This window comes from Mesoplodon densirostris, chromosome 17 (genome assembly GCF_025265405.1).
Source record: "Mesoplodon densirostris isolate mMesDen1 chromosome 17, mMesDen1 primary haplotype, whole genome shotgun sequence".
In the NCBI taxonomy this organism is placed as follows: domain Eukaryota; kingdom Metazoa; phylum Chordata; class Mammalia; order Artiodactyla; family Ziphiidae; genus Mesoplodon; species Mesoplodon densirostris.
Window position 1 is genome coordinate 52,256,557 of NC_082677.1, and position 14,347 is coordinate 52,270,903.

At 39.7% G+C, this 14,347-nt stretch overlaps 1 protein-coding gene across 17 annotated transcripts in view; it reads right to left on the bottom strand.

The window, feature by feature from the left end:
• RBM26 (RNA binding motif protein 26) overlaps positions 1 to 12,298 on the bottom strand; it is an 85,213-nt gene extending 72,915 nt beyond the window's left edge. For all 17 annotated transcript variants that reach the window (XM_060079674.1, XM_060079672.1, XM_060079666.1 and 14 more), the window contains exon 1: positions 11,760 to 12,298. In XM_060079674.1, the coding sequence (XP_059935657.1) occupies positions 11,760 to 11,830 (71 nt within the window). In that variant the 5' untranslated portion in view covers positions 11,831 to 12,298. The remainder of the gene's footprint in view (positions 1 to 11,759) is intronic.
• Positions 12,299 to 14,347: the final 2,049 nt, after the last annotated feature.

The following is a 14,347-nucleotide window of genomic DNA, read 5'->3' on the forward strand; positions in this document are numbered from 1 at the left end:
AACATTTGAAAACCAATCCATGTAATACACAATATTAACAGAAAAAGAGAGAAAACCCCTATGGTAATCTCAATAAATGTAGACAAAAGAATTTGACAAATTCAATACCTTTTCGTGACAAAAACACTCTGCAAAGTAAGAATAAAAGAGAATTTCGTCAATCTGGTATTTAAAAGGCAGTTATAAAAAAAATCTAGCACTGGGGACTTCCCTGGTAGTCCAGTGGTAAAGCATCTGCCTTCCAATGCAGGGGACACAGGTTCGATCCCTGGTCGGGGAACTAAGACCCCACATGCTGCAGGGCAACTAAGCCCGCACACCACAACTACTGAGCTCGCATGCCACAACTAGAGAGCCTATGCACCCTGGAGCCCGCACAACTCAACTAGAGAGAGAAAACCCACATGCCACAACTAGAGAGAAGCCCGCGCACCAAAACAAAAGATCCCGCATGCCTCAACAAAGATCCCGTGTGCTGCAACTAAGACCCGACACGGCCAAAAAAAAAATCTAGCACTAACATCAGTTAATACTGAAACATTAAGTCTCTTTCCCCTAAGACTGAGACAAAACAATAAGGTCCACTCTTACCACTTCAATTTAACTTGTACTGTCTGTCGTTCCTAACCAGTTCAGTAAGAAATGAAGGCATAAAAAATCAGAAAGTAAAAGTGTCATTAATCACAGATGACATGACTGGTAAAAGAAACTCCAAAGAATCTATAAAATAGCCACTATAACTAATAAGTGTACTTAGAAAGTTGCAGAATAAGGTCAATATGCAAACATCAATCATATTTCTATAAATAACAAAGAAAATTGAAAAATTAAATTTTAAAGTGATTTTATAAAACATCACATACCCAGTAAAAAAAATCTAACAAAAGATTTACAAGGACTCCACACGGAGAGCTACAAAACATTGCCATGAGAAATTAAGCTTGAATAAATGGAGAGATTGCCACATTCATGAACTGGAAGACTAAATATTATGAAGATGTTCTTTCTTCTAAAATTGATCTCTACATTCAACACAACCCCTGTCAACAATCACTCAGGCTTTCTTGCAGAAACTGAAAGGCTGATTCTCATCTTTATAGGGAAATGCCAAGAATCCAGCATAACTCAATCTTTTAAAAGGACAAACTAGGAGGACTTACATAACCTGATTTTAAAACTTATTATAAAGGTAGTTGGCTTTAGACAGTGTGGTATAAGCATCACAATAAATAAATATCACTGGACGAAGACAGAGTCCAGAAATAGACTCATATATAGTTAATCATCAACCAACATGCCAAATATCATTGGACCAAGACAGAATCCAGAAATAGACTTATACATACACTTAATTATCAACCAACGTGCCAAGTCATCCAATGGGAAAAGGAAAGTCTTTTTAGGAACCATTTCTGGAAAACTTAATATACTTATTAAAGAAAAAAAAGGAGCCATTTAGCCCTATCTCATTCCACGTGCATTTTTGTTTGTTTGTTTTTCGTTTCTCGACTCCAAACAGCCTTGAGCCAGGGCAGCCAGTGCTTGTACGGGAGAGTCCTTCTGAGTGCCTCAGAACGAAATAAGCTTTGGCAGCTGCTGGGGACTCAGAGAAGAGGCTGCTTCTGGCCAGGGTCAACCTGCCACAGGAATAGACTACTGGGCTGGCTCACCAAAACTGATACCAAACGCAAGTTTGTTTGACTGAGAGATGCACAGTTAGGCCAAACAAACCAAAATGTCGGAGTCTGGCACTGAGAAACGATTACTGCAGGGCCAAGTAAGAACAGGTGGCTTGTGCTCGAAAAACCCAAACTCCTCCATATGCATTTTTTTTAAATTCATTTGAGATGAACAGATCTAAACATAAAACCAAGAGGCAGAAAATTTCTAGAACACAGAATATCTTTATGATGTTGGAGGAGATAAAGGCTTCTTAGACACAAAGAGCACTAACCATAAAAGAAAAATAAATTGGACTTAATAAAAATTAAAAATTTCTGCTCACGAAATGACATCATTATACAATAGTCCCCCCTTATCCATGGGGGAAATATGTTTCAAGACACCCACTGGTGCGGGGGGCGGGTGTGAAACCAGTGAAACCACAAATACACCCTATATACACTACATTTTTTCCCATACAGACATACCGATGATAAAGTTTAATATATAAATTAGTCACAGTGAGAGATTAACAACAATAATAAAATAGAACAATTATAACAATATACTGTAATAAATGTTATGTGAGTGTAGTCTCTCCCTCCTCCTTTCAAAATACTTTAGTACAAATTGAATGCCTTTTCCATCTTAAGCATTTATCACACACTGTTGCTGCAACTTTTTTGCAGTTTAAAGTGTGACAGCAAAACCAGAAAGAATTTTTTCCTTCTTCACAATTTCACAGAAGATTCATTCTTACTGTAAATCTCAGTAACTTCAGTACTGAATTTTTTCTTTCCTTATTAAGTTGAGAATTTTCACCTTTTTGCTTAAAGGAAGCACTTTATGGCTTCTCTTTGGTATATCCACACTGCCAGCGTCACTACTCTCGCGTGTTGCGGTCATTGTTAAGTAAAATAAGGGTTACTTGAACACAAGTGCTGCAATACCATGAGAGCCAACCTGATAACCAGGACAGCTACTAAGTGACTAACAGGTGGGATATGCTGGACAAAGGAATAATTCACATCTCGGGCAGGACAGTGCAAGATTTCATCATGCTACTCAGAACAGCATGCAATTTAAAACTTATAAATTGTTTACTTCTGGAATTTTCCATTTAATATTTTCAAAACACAGCTCATCACAGGTAACTGAAACCACAGAAAGCAAAAGCACAGATAAGGGGGGACTACTGTATAAAAGTCACAGGGTGGGGAAAAAATCTGCAGTACATGTATTGTATATGAATAAAGAGCTCCTGTAAGTCAACAATAAAAGACAGCCCAATTTTAAAAATAAGCAAGACTTAGATACTTTACAAAAGATATGATAGTCAATAAGCACATGGAAAGGTCCTCAATAGCATCAGTCATCAGGAAAATGCAAATTAAAACCATAAAGAGAATTAAACTGTCAGTCCAAAAAAGGAAAGATGCCATTTTATACTCACTCTAAGGGTTTAAAAACAAACAAACATAAAAAACCTTGACAATACTAAATATTGCTGAGGATATGGAGCAACTGGAACTCTCATAAATCACAGGTAGCAACAATTAGGCAGTTTCTTATAATAGAAAACATACATCTATCTACCCTATGATCTAGCAAATATCCTCCTAGATATTTACCCCCAAAAAATATTTCCACAAAGACTTGAATAAGAATATTCATAGCAGCCACATTCATAATGCCAAAGTTAGAAAGTAGATGCCTTTGTTGGAGGGGGAAAGAAAAACCCAGAAAGAGGCACAAGAGAATTTTCCAGAGAATGTTCTAGATTCTGTTTTATACGGTGATTACATAGGCGTATATAACTGTCAAAATTTATGCAACTGGGCTTCCCTGGTGGCGTTGTGGTTGAGAATCTGCCTGCCAATGCAGGGGACACAGGTTCGAGCCCTGGTCTGGGAAGATCCCACATGCCACGGAGCAACTAGGCCCATGAGCCACAACTACTGAGCCTGCGCATCTGGAGCCTGTGCTCCCAACAAGAGAGGCCATGATAGTGAGAGGCCCGCGCACCGCGATGAAGAGTGGCCCCCGCTTGCCTTAACTAGAGAAAGCCCTTGCACAGAAACGAAGACCCAACACAGCCAAAAATAAATTAAATTAATAAATTAATTTAAAGAACTTTTTAATTAAAAAATAAAAAAGAAACTGCCAAAAAAAAACCTTATGCAACTAATGTTTATGTTAAGTATAAACTGACACATGATAGATATATACACCATAGTACTATTTGTTCAGTAAATCAATAAAGGCTGGTTAAATAAATTATGGTACACCCGTTACATTAAAGTGCCATGCAACCGTTAAAAAGGGGGCAAGTCTCTTATGTATTATATTGAATGACCTCCAAGTATGATACCAGTTATATAAAAAAAGAGAAAAAATATATATAAACATATTTGCTTGTACATAGGCAAAATATCGCAGTGAGAACCAATGAGTAACATATCTCCAACATACTCCACTGTTTCATACACACACAAAATACTAAATGTAACCCCAAGTTAAAAATAAACTTTTACCTATTTCAGAAGTTACTATCTGTAAACTGAAAAGGATTTTTCCACAGAAACAAGGTGGTAGGAGGGTAATGAGTAAGTCTAGTAGGAAGCATTTACCATCCACTCGTTTCACTCATTCTCTATTCTCTGGGACTAAGGAAACAGGAGGAAGAAAAAAAATTCCTAGAAGCCTACATTTAGCCCAAGTTTGAGTTAGTCATTCTCAATATGTACACACCAAACACTGGAATATCTTATTTTCCATTTTGTTCATAATACTATCCCTATATCTTGATTTATGCATGTAAAATAATTCATTTGAAAAGAACTGTAAGCCAAAGAAAAGGAATTGCTAAAACAGACAGAAAATGCTAAATGCATTTTAACTACTCATCACTCAGATGGAAAACCCAACTAAGGTTGCAGCAGTAAAATGTGGTAATGAAGGTCATGAAAAATGTTTTAGCCAATAATTAATTATAGAAAAACTCTTCTACCAGCTGTAAAATTCATCAGACTAGAATTACCATACATAATTTTTTGTGCAGCTCCATGGAGGTGCACAGCCTTGCATATAGCAGCATTCACTAATACTTTAATGAGTAAATGTTAACACTCTTCAGTATCCTTTCCCCCTTAAAAAAATCACTTAAGTTTTAGTTAATTTGAAAGTGCTGAAAGGTAAAAATAAAGCAAAACAGACCCTGAGATTAGTAAATCTTCAAATTGCTCACTTATCTGCTTCTCTGAAATAAAAGTTTTACACAAATGCCTCTCCTCTCTTAAGTCATGGGTGCACAAGATAGAAATTTCAACTAATGCATTTGAAACTCAGATGCACACCCCACACATGGCATTGTGCTGGGTGCTCACACAGAACAGGAGAACACTTAACCTTAAGATTTGGAGTTTACTTTCAAGGACCTTAGACTCTAACAGTAACCTTAAAACAAGTAAGAATTAACTACTGAACAAGTTTGCAAGTGATGAGTACAAACTAGAGCTAGGAGAGGAGAGTCACGGAGGAGAGTCACTGCTTCCAACTGGACAGATGATAAATGGCTTTCTGGAAGAACTGGAATCACACTTGACCTTTGATTTCAACACATAAAAAAGAAACGGAGAAAGGAATGAACAACAAAGCTCTGGAATAGAAATGTCTTGTTTTTAATCCTGTCTCTATCATTTATAAGCTATGAATGAAGTGTATTACTTAATCTTCCTAAGAGTCAACTTCTTCATCCTTAAAATTGGTATAACAGAACCTAGCTCACATACAATGAATGCACAAGGATTAGCAAATAGCACTCAATGAATGTTACCTTCTACTTAAAGTTGGAGGGAAAAGGACTGTATGACCAATGTGATAGAGAATCAGAATGTAAAGTTCAATTTTGCTGAAATTAAGACTTACATAAAAAGTAGGAAGATATAAACTGGAAAGATAATTTGAAACAGACATTAGAGTTCTGAAAACCAAGTTAAAAAGTATGCAATTAATTACTTAAGAGTCCTGAAGATTCTGATCTAACAATAGGATATAAACAAGTTGAGCATCCAGGCCAGAAGAACTGGAAGAGAGAAAAAGACTGGAGATAGGGAGGCCTGTTAGGAAACAAACTGCAATGGTTTAGATAAGGAGTAAAGAGTCCCCTACTGAGCACTGTCATTAGTAAGAATTATTAAAAGAAAGAGACAGAACCCAATGACCAACTTGAATGGGAGAAAAGAAATGAAGGGAGGAGAAGCCAAAAAAATGAAACTACAAGCCCAGATAATTTGGAGAAATGAAATGGAAATAAGTGAACATTTTATTTTCAGAAACATACAGTAGTTTGAAGTTCAGATGAGAGGATCAGGTACAGAGCTAGCAATGGGAGTTAAGAGCTTAAAACTTTGAAGTGGTTAAGCCTAAACATAATTGTGTGAAAAATAAATGCATACAGGTACTCTTGGAAAAGCTCTAAAATTCAAATGCAAATGTGTATATGCAATATCCTGGGGAAAACAGTCTTTAATCAAACTTTCAAAGCATCTACAACACACACACAAAGTTTTTAAAAACCACAGGCACGTATTACAATAGAAACCATCCATAAGAATGAATGTGAATGAGGGAGCAGGAGTAGAATGATTAAGAAAAAAAAGTCTTGGGAACAGAACTAAAAATAACACAATTCAAAGGCAAGAAAAAGAACTTAAGGAGATAGGACTGATTTGAGAAGAGAATCAAAATATTATGGATCCAAGACATGAGAAGTTTAAAATAAAAAAAGGCAGCTATCAACACTGTCTAATGTTATACACAGAGATCAAAGAATTAAAATTTATACAAAGTATTTACATCTAATAAACAAATTCATTGGTAACATTGATGTAAGCAATTTTGGTTGAATACAAGTGGCAAGAAACTATATTGTAAGGCATTAAGAAGTAAACGGCTGGGGCAAATGAGTGAAAAATTAAAGGCTACTACTGTTTCAAGAGTTAACAGTGACAGGAAAAGAAAGCTAGCATGAAAGGGACTAGAAGTATGATTTAATTTTTTGTTATATTTTTTGCTATTGTTGCTAAGCTTTTCTTCCTTAAGGAATGGGAGACTGACTCTGTGCCCAAAGGAGTCTGTAGAAAAGAAAAGATCAAGGGAGGGAAACAGGTATAAAGTTCAGAAATAAAAAGATCACCTTTCAGCTCTTCCTGTAAAACTGGAACAAAAATAAATTTTAATGTGGTAAGAAAGGTTTAATAACAAGTGTGGGTGAAGAGGAAAAGACTACAAAAACCCTAGGTTTCTTTCTTAAACTCTAAAGCACTGATAACCATGATGCTTTAGAACTTTGTTCCTTTACAATAGCAGCTACTACTCCAAAAATGTAATAGTAAAAGTGTATATACACACCCACAGAGTAATAGGAAAGAATACACTGTATTGTGCTGTAGTAAATTAAGAACAAGGCTCCAGAGTCAAAAACTTGAGTTTAAATCACTGTTTAGTCACATGTAAAAGCTGTGACTCTGGGCAAGTATCTCAACTTCATGCTTTAGTGCCTCGGGGTCATCACTTGCAAAATGGAGGTAACAGTACTTACCTCACAGAACTTGAAATACAAAACTTTAACAATGTGTACAAATGTTAATGGTGTAATGGTAGCGATAATAGTAATGTAACCTATTTGTGTTTAATCAACCCGGTATTTAAGAAAGGAGGGAAGGGCTAGGCTCTTTAAAATATGTCTCATTTATTCCTTTCAACTACAGAAAGAAACAAGTATAATTCTCTCTATCACACCAACAAGGAAAAGGGAGGTTCATTTGCCTAGATTACTCAGTTAATAAGTGGCAGAGCTGAGATGTGAACACTGGTTTATGTGGACACAAAAATGTTTTCTTTCCACTACACAATGCTACCTCCACAGCACTACATAGTAGCAGGAGCACAAAACTAGGCATTTTGTTCTTTACTACTAAACTCAACAAAATCTGGGCACATCATTAAGTCCATCTGTCTCTCAATTTTATTTTCTGAAAAATTAACGGGTTTGATTAGATCTTGAGGTTTCCCTTAAACTAAAAATAATCCATGATTTTATTAAATCACCACATTTAGTGATGTGTAAACTCAGAAAAAGTTTTAAAATACAGCAGAAAACCTCTTCTGTTTAAAAAAACAAAAAAACATCGAAAGAAGATAGCTTAATTTTTTTCCAGGACTGCACATTATGAAAAAGAAATCAATGTTAAAGGGAAGACCAACATCTAATTTTATTATTAGCATGCATGACTAAGCAAATGTTTGGGAGAACAAAAACATCAAGTATTTCACGATGACAATTTTAACACCTATATTTTCAATAAATTATGAAAAAAAACTCAGAATCTTGATATACCTACAGACCTTATAATCAAATAAAATACAGATTTACCAACTTTTACTTCATGTTGAAACTACAACCAGGTTGACTTTTTTTTGTTTGTTTCTTAATGTCCATCTGAAAACTTTCCTCCCCTAAAACCCTTCACTGGCTTCCCACTACCCTTCAATGACATCCCAAATCCTTAAAATGACTCAACAGTCCCGTGCGATCTGGCTCCTCTCTCTGGAGCTATCCACTGGCTCTTTTTTCAGTTTCTTTCAATTCCTCCAAGACACCTCTTTTTCCCTTTATTTTAGGGCCTTCATACCATCTGCCCTCCAAAACCTTGCTGTCACAGCTCTCTATTACCATCTTTTTGCCCCAGCAAACTGCTCTTTATCCATCCCGGCTGAGATGAAATATTATCATGCCAGGAAAGCCTTTCTTGACCTCCCAGACATATATTTTGACAGCATTCTGGATTTATAACACTCACTAGTCTTATGGTTATTTGTTCACCATCTGTCTTCCATGCTAAGTGGTAAACAATATGAAGATGGTCATTTCATGTCGTGTGTCCTACTATTTCCCCAATATCTAACACAGTGCTGAGCACAGAGTAGACTAAGTGCTCAATAAATATGTGCTGAATTAATACATTTAAACTACGAGGCAAGTCCAAAACCATCAGATACTTTACTAGCACAAATAGCTAAAAAGTTCTATACACGTTTCAAGTTCTGTCTTATCCTTGGTCCTTCATATGGTCCTGCCTCAAATAGGTGCTATATGGCAATTATGAAGTAAAGCAAAAAACTCTCTTTAGACAACAAATACATCTTCAAGTTTTACAAAACCAAGGTTAGAAACCATAGGTCTTAAATAACTGGAATCAGCTTTAAAAGTCATCTAAAAGAATTCACCTGAAATGCAATTAAAGGGACAGGAACTTGGATAAGGGCTCATTTTTACCACAGTAGTGTACATTATAAAAGGACCAATCCCAGCTCCTATCACTGTCTAGGTTCTACAAGTAGTGCTTTTTATTCCAGCAGTAATGACTGCACTGCTACAGTCATCTGAGTAGGCTATATGATACCCGAAGATGCTTTATTAAAACTCAAGAAAAATTACAAGCAACGTAGCTATAATCTTCAATTAGTGGGGGAAAAAAAGGTAATGGTAATAAATCTGATAAGTAATTTGAGAACTGAATGCTTAAAAAAGGGAATGCTATTTTTTTTTTTTTTTTTTTTTTTTGCTGTACGCGGGCCTCTCACTGTTGTGGCCTCTCCCGTTGCAGAGCACAGGCTCCAGACGCGCAGGCTCAGCGGCCATGGCTCACGGGTCCAGCCGCTCCGCGGCATGTGGGATCCTCCCGGACCGGGGCACGAACCCGTGTCCCCTGCATCGGCAGGCGGACTCTCAACCACTGCGCCACCAGAGAAGCCCCGGGAATGCTATTTTAACTCAAAACATTCTTCTAAGTTTTCTGTTCACCTAACACTTATTGAGTGCTAATTACAAACCAGGCAGTGTTCAAAGATTTTTTAAATACATACTCATTATTTTCCCCATTTTAGACATGAGGAAGGAGGCACTGAGCTAAGTAACTTACCTAGTATCACACAGCTGGTAAGTGGCAGAGGCAGAATTCAAAGGCAGCCATTCTGGCTCCAGAGTTCTCCCTCTCAACCACTATGACTACACTCCTGCCTACTCTCTCTCTCCAATCCACTTAAACAGGGCTTCTATCCACACCCCCCTACTCCAGTGAAACTTTTCACGAAGTTCACCAATGAACTTCTACCTTGCCAAACCTAAGGGCCACTAACCTGCCTCCACCTTTTTCATCCATTATGCAGCATCCCATCAAGTTGACAACCCTCCTCTTTTGTCATACATTTGTTTCATTAGTGACATGTATCCCAATTTTCTTCCTACCTCAGACCTGGACTCTCTTCGCTTCCCTATCTACACATTCTTCCTCAGAAACTTCCCAGTCTCATGGCTTTAAACACTATCTGCATGACTCCAAATATTTCTAGTCCTGGCCTGAGTTCTAGACTCATACCCACCTACTTATTTGACATCTCACTTACATATATAATATCTTACACTTAATGATCAAAACCAACCAACCTACTCTTCTCCCCTCAACCTGTTCTCTCCAAGCCTTCTCTACCAACACGGATTCAGTTGCTTAGGCTAACTTCTTAGTTATCACCCTTGACTTCCCCTTCCCTTATCTCTCACACCCAATCGATCAGCAACTTCTACCAGATCTATTCATTAAACATATTTAGTTCTGTCTCCACTATCACTCTAATGCAAACTATCTACAGCTCTGCCTACAACGTCCTTCGGAATGGTCTCCTTACTTCTCTTCTTGACCCCTTAACCTCCACAAAGCAGGGAGACTTAAAACACAATCAGATCAATCCCTGCCTGCTTTAAATCATCTAATGTCTTCCCATTATAGTTTAAATTAAATCCTAGCTCTTGACCACAGCCTAGAAGACCCTACATGACTTGGCCCCTGCCTACTTCTCAAACTTCACAACCTTCCATCCTCTCCCCCATCACAAGGTTCCCTGCAGCCACAACTGCCTGCTTTCTCTTCCCGGATCACCCCGTGATCATTTCCACTAGAGAACCTTTGCACTTGCTGTTCCTTCTGTAAGGAGCATTCTCTCTCCAGACTTTTACACAGATAGTTCCTTCTGCTCCTTAGGTGTTGCTCAAATGTCACCTCCTCTGAGAGGCCTTCTAGTCACTCTTTTACATGATCCGCTACTGTTACAATCGTCATTACTCTTATTACCTGAAATTAGCTTATTTACTTGTTTATTATGTCTTACTGATTTTGGAATTGAAAAACTCTAGCCCCGACCCTTCCACACTACATAGAAGGAGCCTAATAAATTTATTAAATGAGTGGATATTCCCCGTTGTATTTTAAGCTGTTTATTGTAAATCAACCAATTTTGATAAAACACTTGGCCCATATTTTGTGTGTATTAAAAGATAAATCCTTAAAACAATTTTTCCAACCTAATACATTTCAGCACCCTGAACCCCCTCAAACACACACACGCACAGAGTCCACCTACAGAAACCTACTTAAAACTGCTAAATAATCCATATGGATAGATTGCATTTTCTTCCTCCAAGCTAACAAACGTGTAGGTGGGAAAGGGGAATTTTACTGGGCACCTTAGCACCTGTTACATCTTCAGTTAACAGAGGTGCTGATGAGCCAGACAGCACATGGGAGACATGGCCTTTCTTTCAGGGATTGTATGTAGGTAAAACGTGAGTGGCTGAGAGGAGAACTGTTCTAATCCGTAATAAGGGCTATTCACCTCATTTAAAGAAACAAAAATAGTCTAGTGGACAGCGATTATGCTCGGATTCACCAGAAGAAACCGATCTGGGGGCCCTCGGCAAATACGAGTTGTGTGTGTAGGTTGTTGGGGTCGGTCTACAAATAACGGGAAAACAAGAGGAAGAGACATTGGTTTAAGAAACAACTCAGCGATAAGGTAAAGGTCAGCTCAGGCTCCCAGGCGTATTCTGAACCTGGGAACGAGAGTGGTAGAGGAGGAGAAAACAGAGCCCTGGGACCTGCGTTCACCGCTTCGGCCTCCACGGAAGGCACTTGAGGCAACCGTGAGTCCACCTATCTCCCACTTCCACCCCTGCAAGGAAATAGCCCCCGGATACTCACATGGGCTCGAGAGTCTTGCTGAGCCAGGACTTGAGGGCCTCGAAGTTTTCAATGATCATTTTAGAAACCATCCACGGCGGCCCAGAGGCCCGTCACACTAGTCCGCCCGCCCAGGTCGCGGCCGCTACAGCCGCCGCTGCCCCCGCCCCCTCCTCCGCGCGCCGCCCGCGTGGGCCGCGGTGGGAGGCGCCGGTGGCAGGCTCCCGCGAGCCCCGATGGGCCAACAGCTCCGGGGGGACGGCTGCAGGCCGCGAGTCCACGGGGTGCCAGGAGCTCCCCCTCCCCGAACCCCGGCCCCGGCTGAGGCAGCAACGGTTTGCCCGGGCCCTCCCCCTTCTCTCCACCCCAGCGAATCTTCCTGGACCAGAGCGCGACACGCTCCTAGACGCGGGCTTTCTCTCAGCTTTGAGACCAGGTGCTGGTTGGCAACGCAGAAGAGGCAAAACTAAAGAAAGCGAAGACGAAGGGCAGCTGAATGGGAACGGTTCGGGGGGTCTTCCCGGTTCCCAGCACCCCCAAGAAGATGGCTGCCGATAAATCTCGCGAGAATTGTTGAAATGTCGCGGTGACTCCCGGAGCCTGCTGGGAAGAGACGTAAGATCAGCGGAGAGCGCGCTAGGGAAGTGCGGTGAATTTTGCGTCTTTGCGTGGTTTGTGGCTCGTGAGCTTTTTCACGCCTTGATTCTCTTAAGGAATAAAGACTTTATTTTTTTTGCAAGGAGGGAAAGGCCGCTGATTTCAGAATCAGCGGGAACCCCAGCCCGTCCTCTGTAACTGACGGCGTGGCGCATCGGCTGGAACGACCGACGGGAGCGCTCCTCTAAGAGCGTCCACTCGGATGTGGCGGGATGCAGGCGACCTGGGGATTACAGGTGTGCTGCGCTGTGCTGCCTCCTCCGTTTACCCCAGGGTCCTGCAGTACTATATTCTGCATGTGCTGTGCTGTGGACAAGATTGGGAAGAACGGGCTGGTCTCATGTAACGCACTGAGACCGCCAGAGGCTTAGTTAAGTCTTGTCCAGAATTACTTGACTTCATGCATGGGCAGAGCACTAATGACCTAGGGATTCCTCCAACCCTTGACAGTTCTGAAATAGTTTCCAAACATCTGAAACTTTCGGACTTTTCCCCAGCTAGAAATAAGATAAGTGTTTGTGGGGTTTTTTTTGTTTTGTTTTGTTTGGGTTTTTTTAAGTGTTTGTGTTTTTAATTCTCTCCGTTTAGAGCCGATTCAGCCCTAGATAGGGAAATTACATAATATCAAAAGAGAGCCTTCATATCAGCATCCTAAATAAAGTAACTTCCTTTCTCCTGGGTGGTCAAATAAGTTTGATTCCTGCCTCAGTTGTTCTATTTGCTATTATTTACTTCCATTAAGGTACTAGGTGGAATTTTACAAAAAGTCTAGTGCCTGTTAACTGTAATGAAATGAAAATAATTCACAATATAGACACTTAAAAGTAGACCAATAAAAAGCTTTTTATGGCAGACACAGTGGTAGACCAAATTGTTAAGAACTCTGAGTTTATAATTTGCTAGAGTGAAGTGTCCTTAAGCAATAAGTGGAAAAGATTTGATAAAGTCAGAAAAGCTTGACATTTGTTTTAAAATAAAACATATAAAGTAGTATGCAAATTAGAAACCTGCTACTGATTAACCAGGGTGTTGATTAACAAGTGATTTAGCTAAGTGAAATAAGCTGGATGCAAAAGGGCAACTATTCTGTGTTTCCACTTATGTGAGGTACCTAGAGTGGCCAAATCCCTAGAGACAGAAAAATAGAATTTTTATCAACTTGTTATCACTTAGTTGCCAGGGGCAAGAGGGGTAGGGGAGAATGGGGAGCTATTTTTTAATGAGTAAAGGATTTCAGTTTGGGATGATGAGAAAGTTCTAGAGATAGGCGGTGTTGATGGTTGCACAATAATGTGAGTGTTGTGAACTGTACACTTAAAAATGGTTAAAATGGGGGCTTCCCTGGTGGCGCAGTGGTTGAGAGTCCGCCTGCCGATGCAGGGGACACGGGTTCGTGCCCTGGTCCGGGAAGATCCCACATGCCGCGGAGCGGCTGGGCCCGTGAGCCATGGCTGCTGAGCCTGCGCGTCCGGAACCTGTGCTCCGCAACGGGAGAGGCCACAACAGTGAGAGACCCGCGTACCGCAAAAAAAAAAAAAAAAAAAAAAAAAAAAAAAAAAAAGGTTAAGATGGTAAATTTTTGTATATTTTGCCACAATAAAAAAAATGATTTATAAATTTAATATTGCTAGGGAAAATGTAAAATCCTACTTGTTTAGCCTGTCTGTTTAATAGCCTTGCCACAGACTGACTCCACCAGTTTTCAACCTCATCACCAACTGTTGGGTAACTCTGGCTCTCCACTCCAGCTAATCATCATTCTTCTGTTAAATGCTATATAATCCAGGGAAACAGATTTGCTCACCTTTCCCTCCTCCAAACATTTATTCACATCATTTCCACAGGGAATGCTTCCACTTACTTCTTTCTCTGGCTATTCAAACCTTGCCCATCCTTCTCTCTCAGTACCACTGCTACTGTATTTTTGAATCCTTCCTTATTTTTCCTAAACA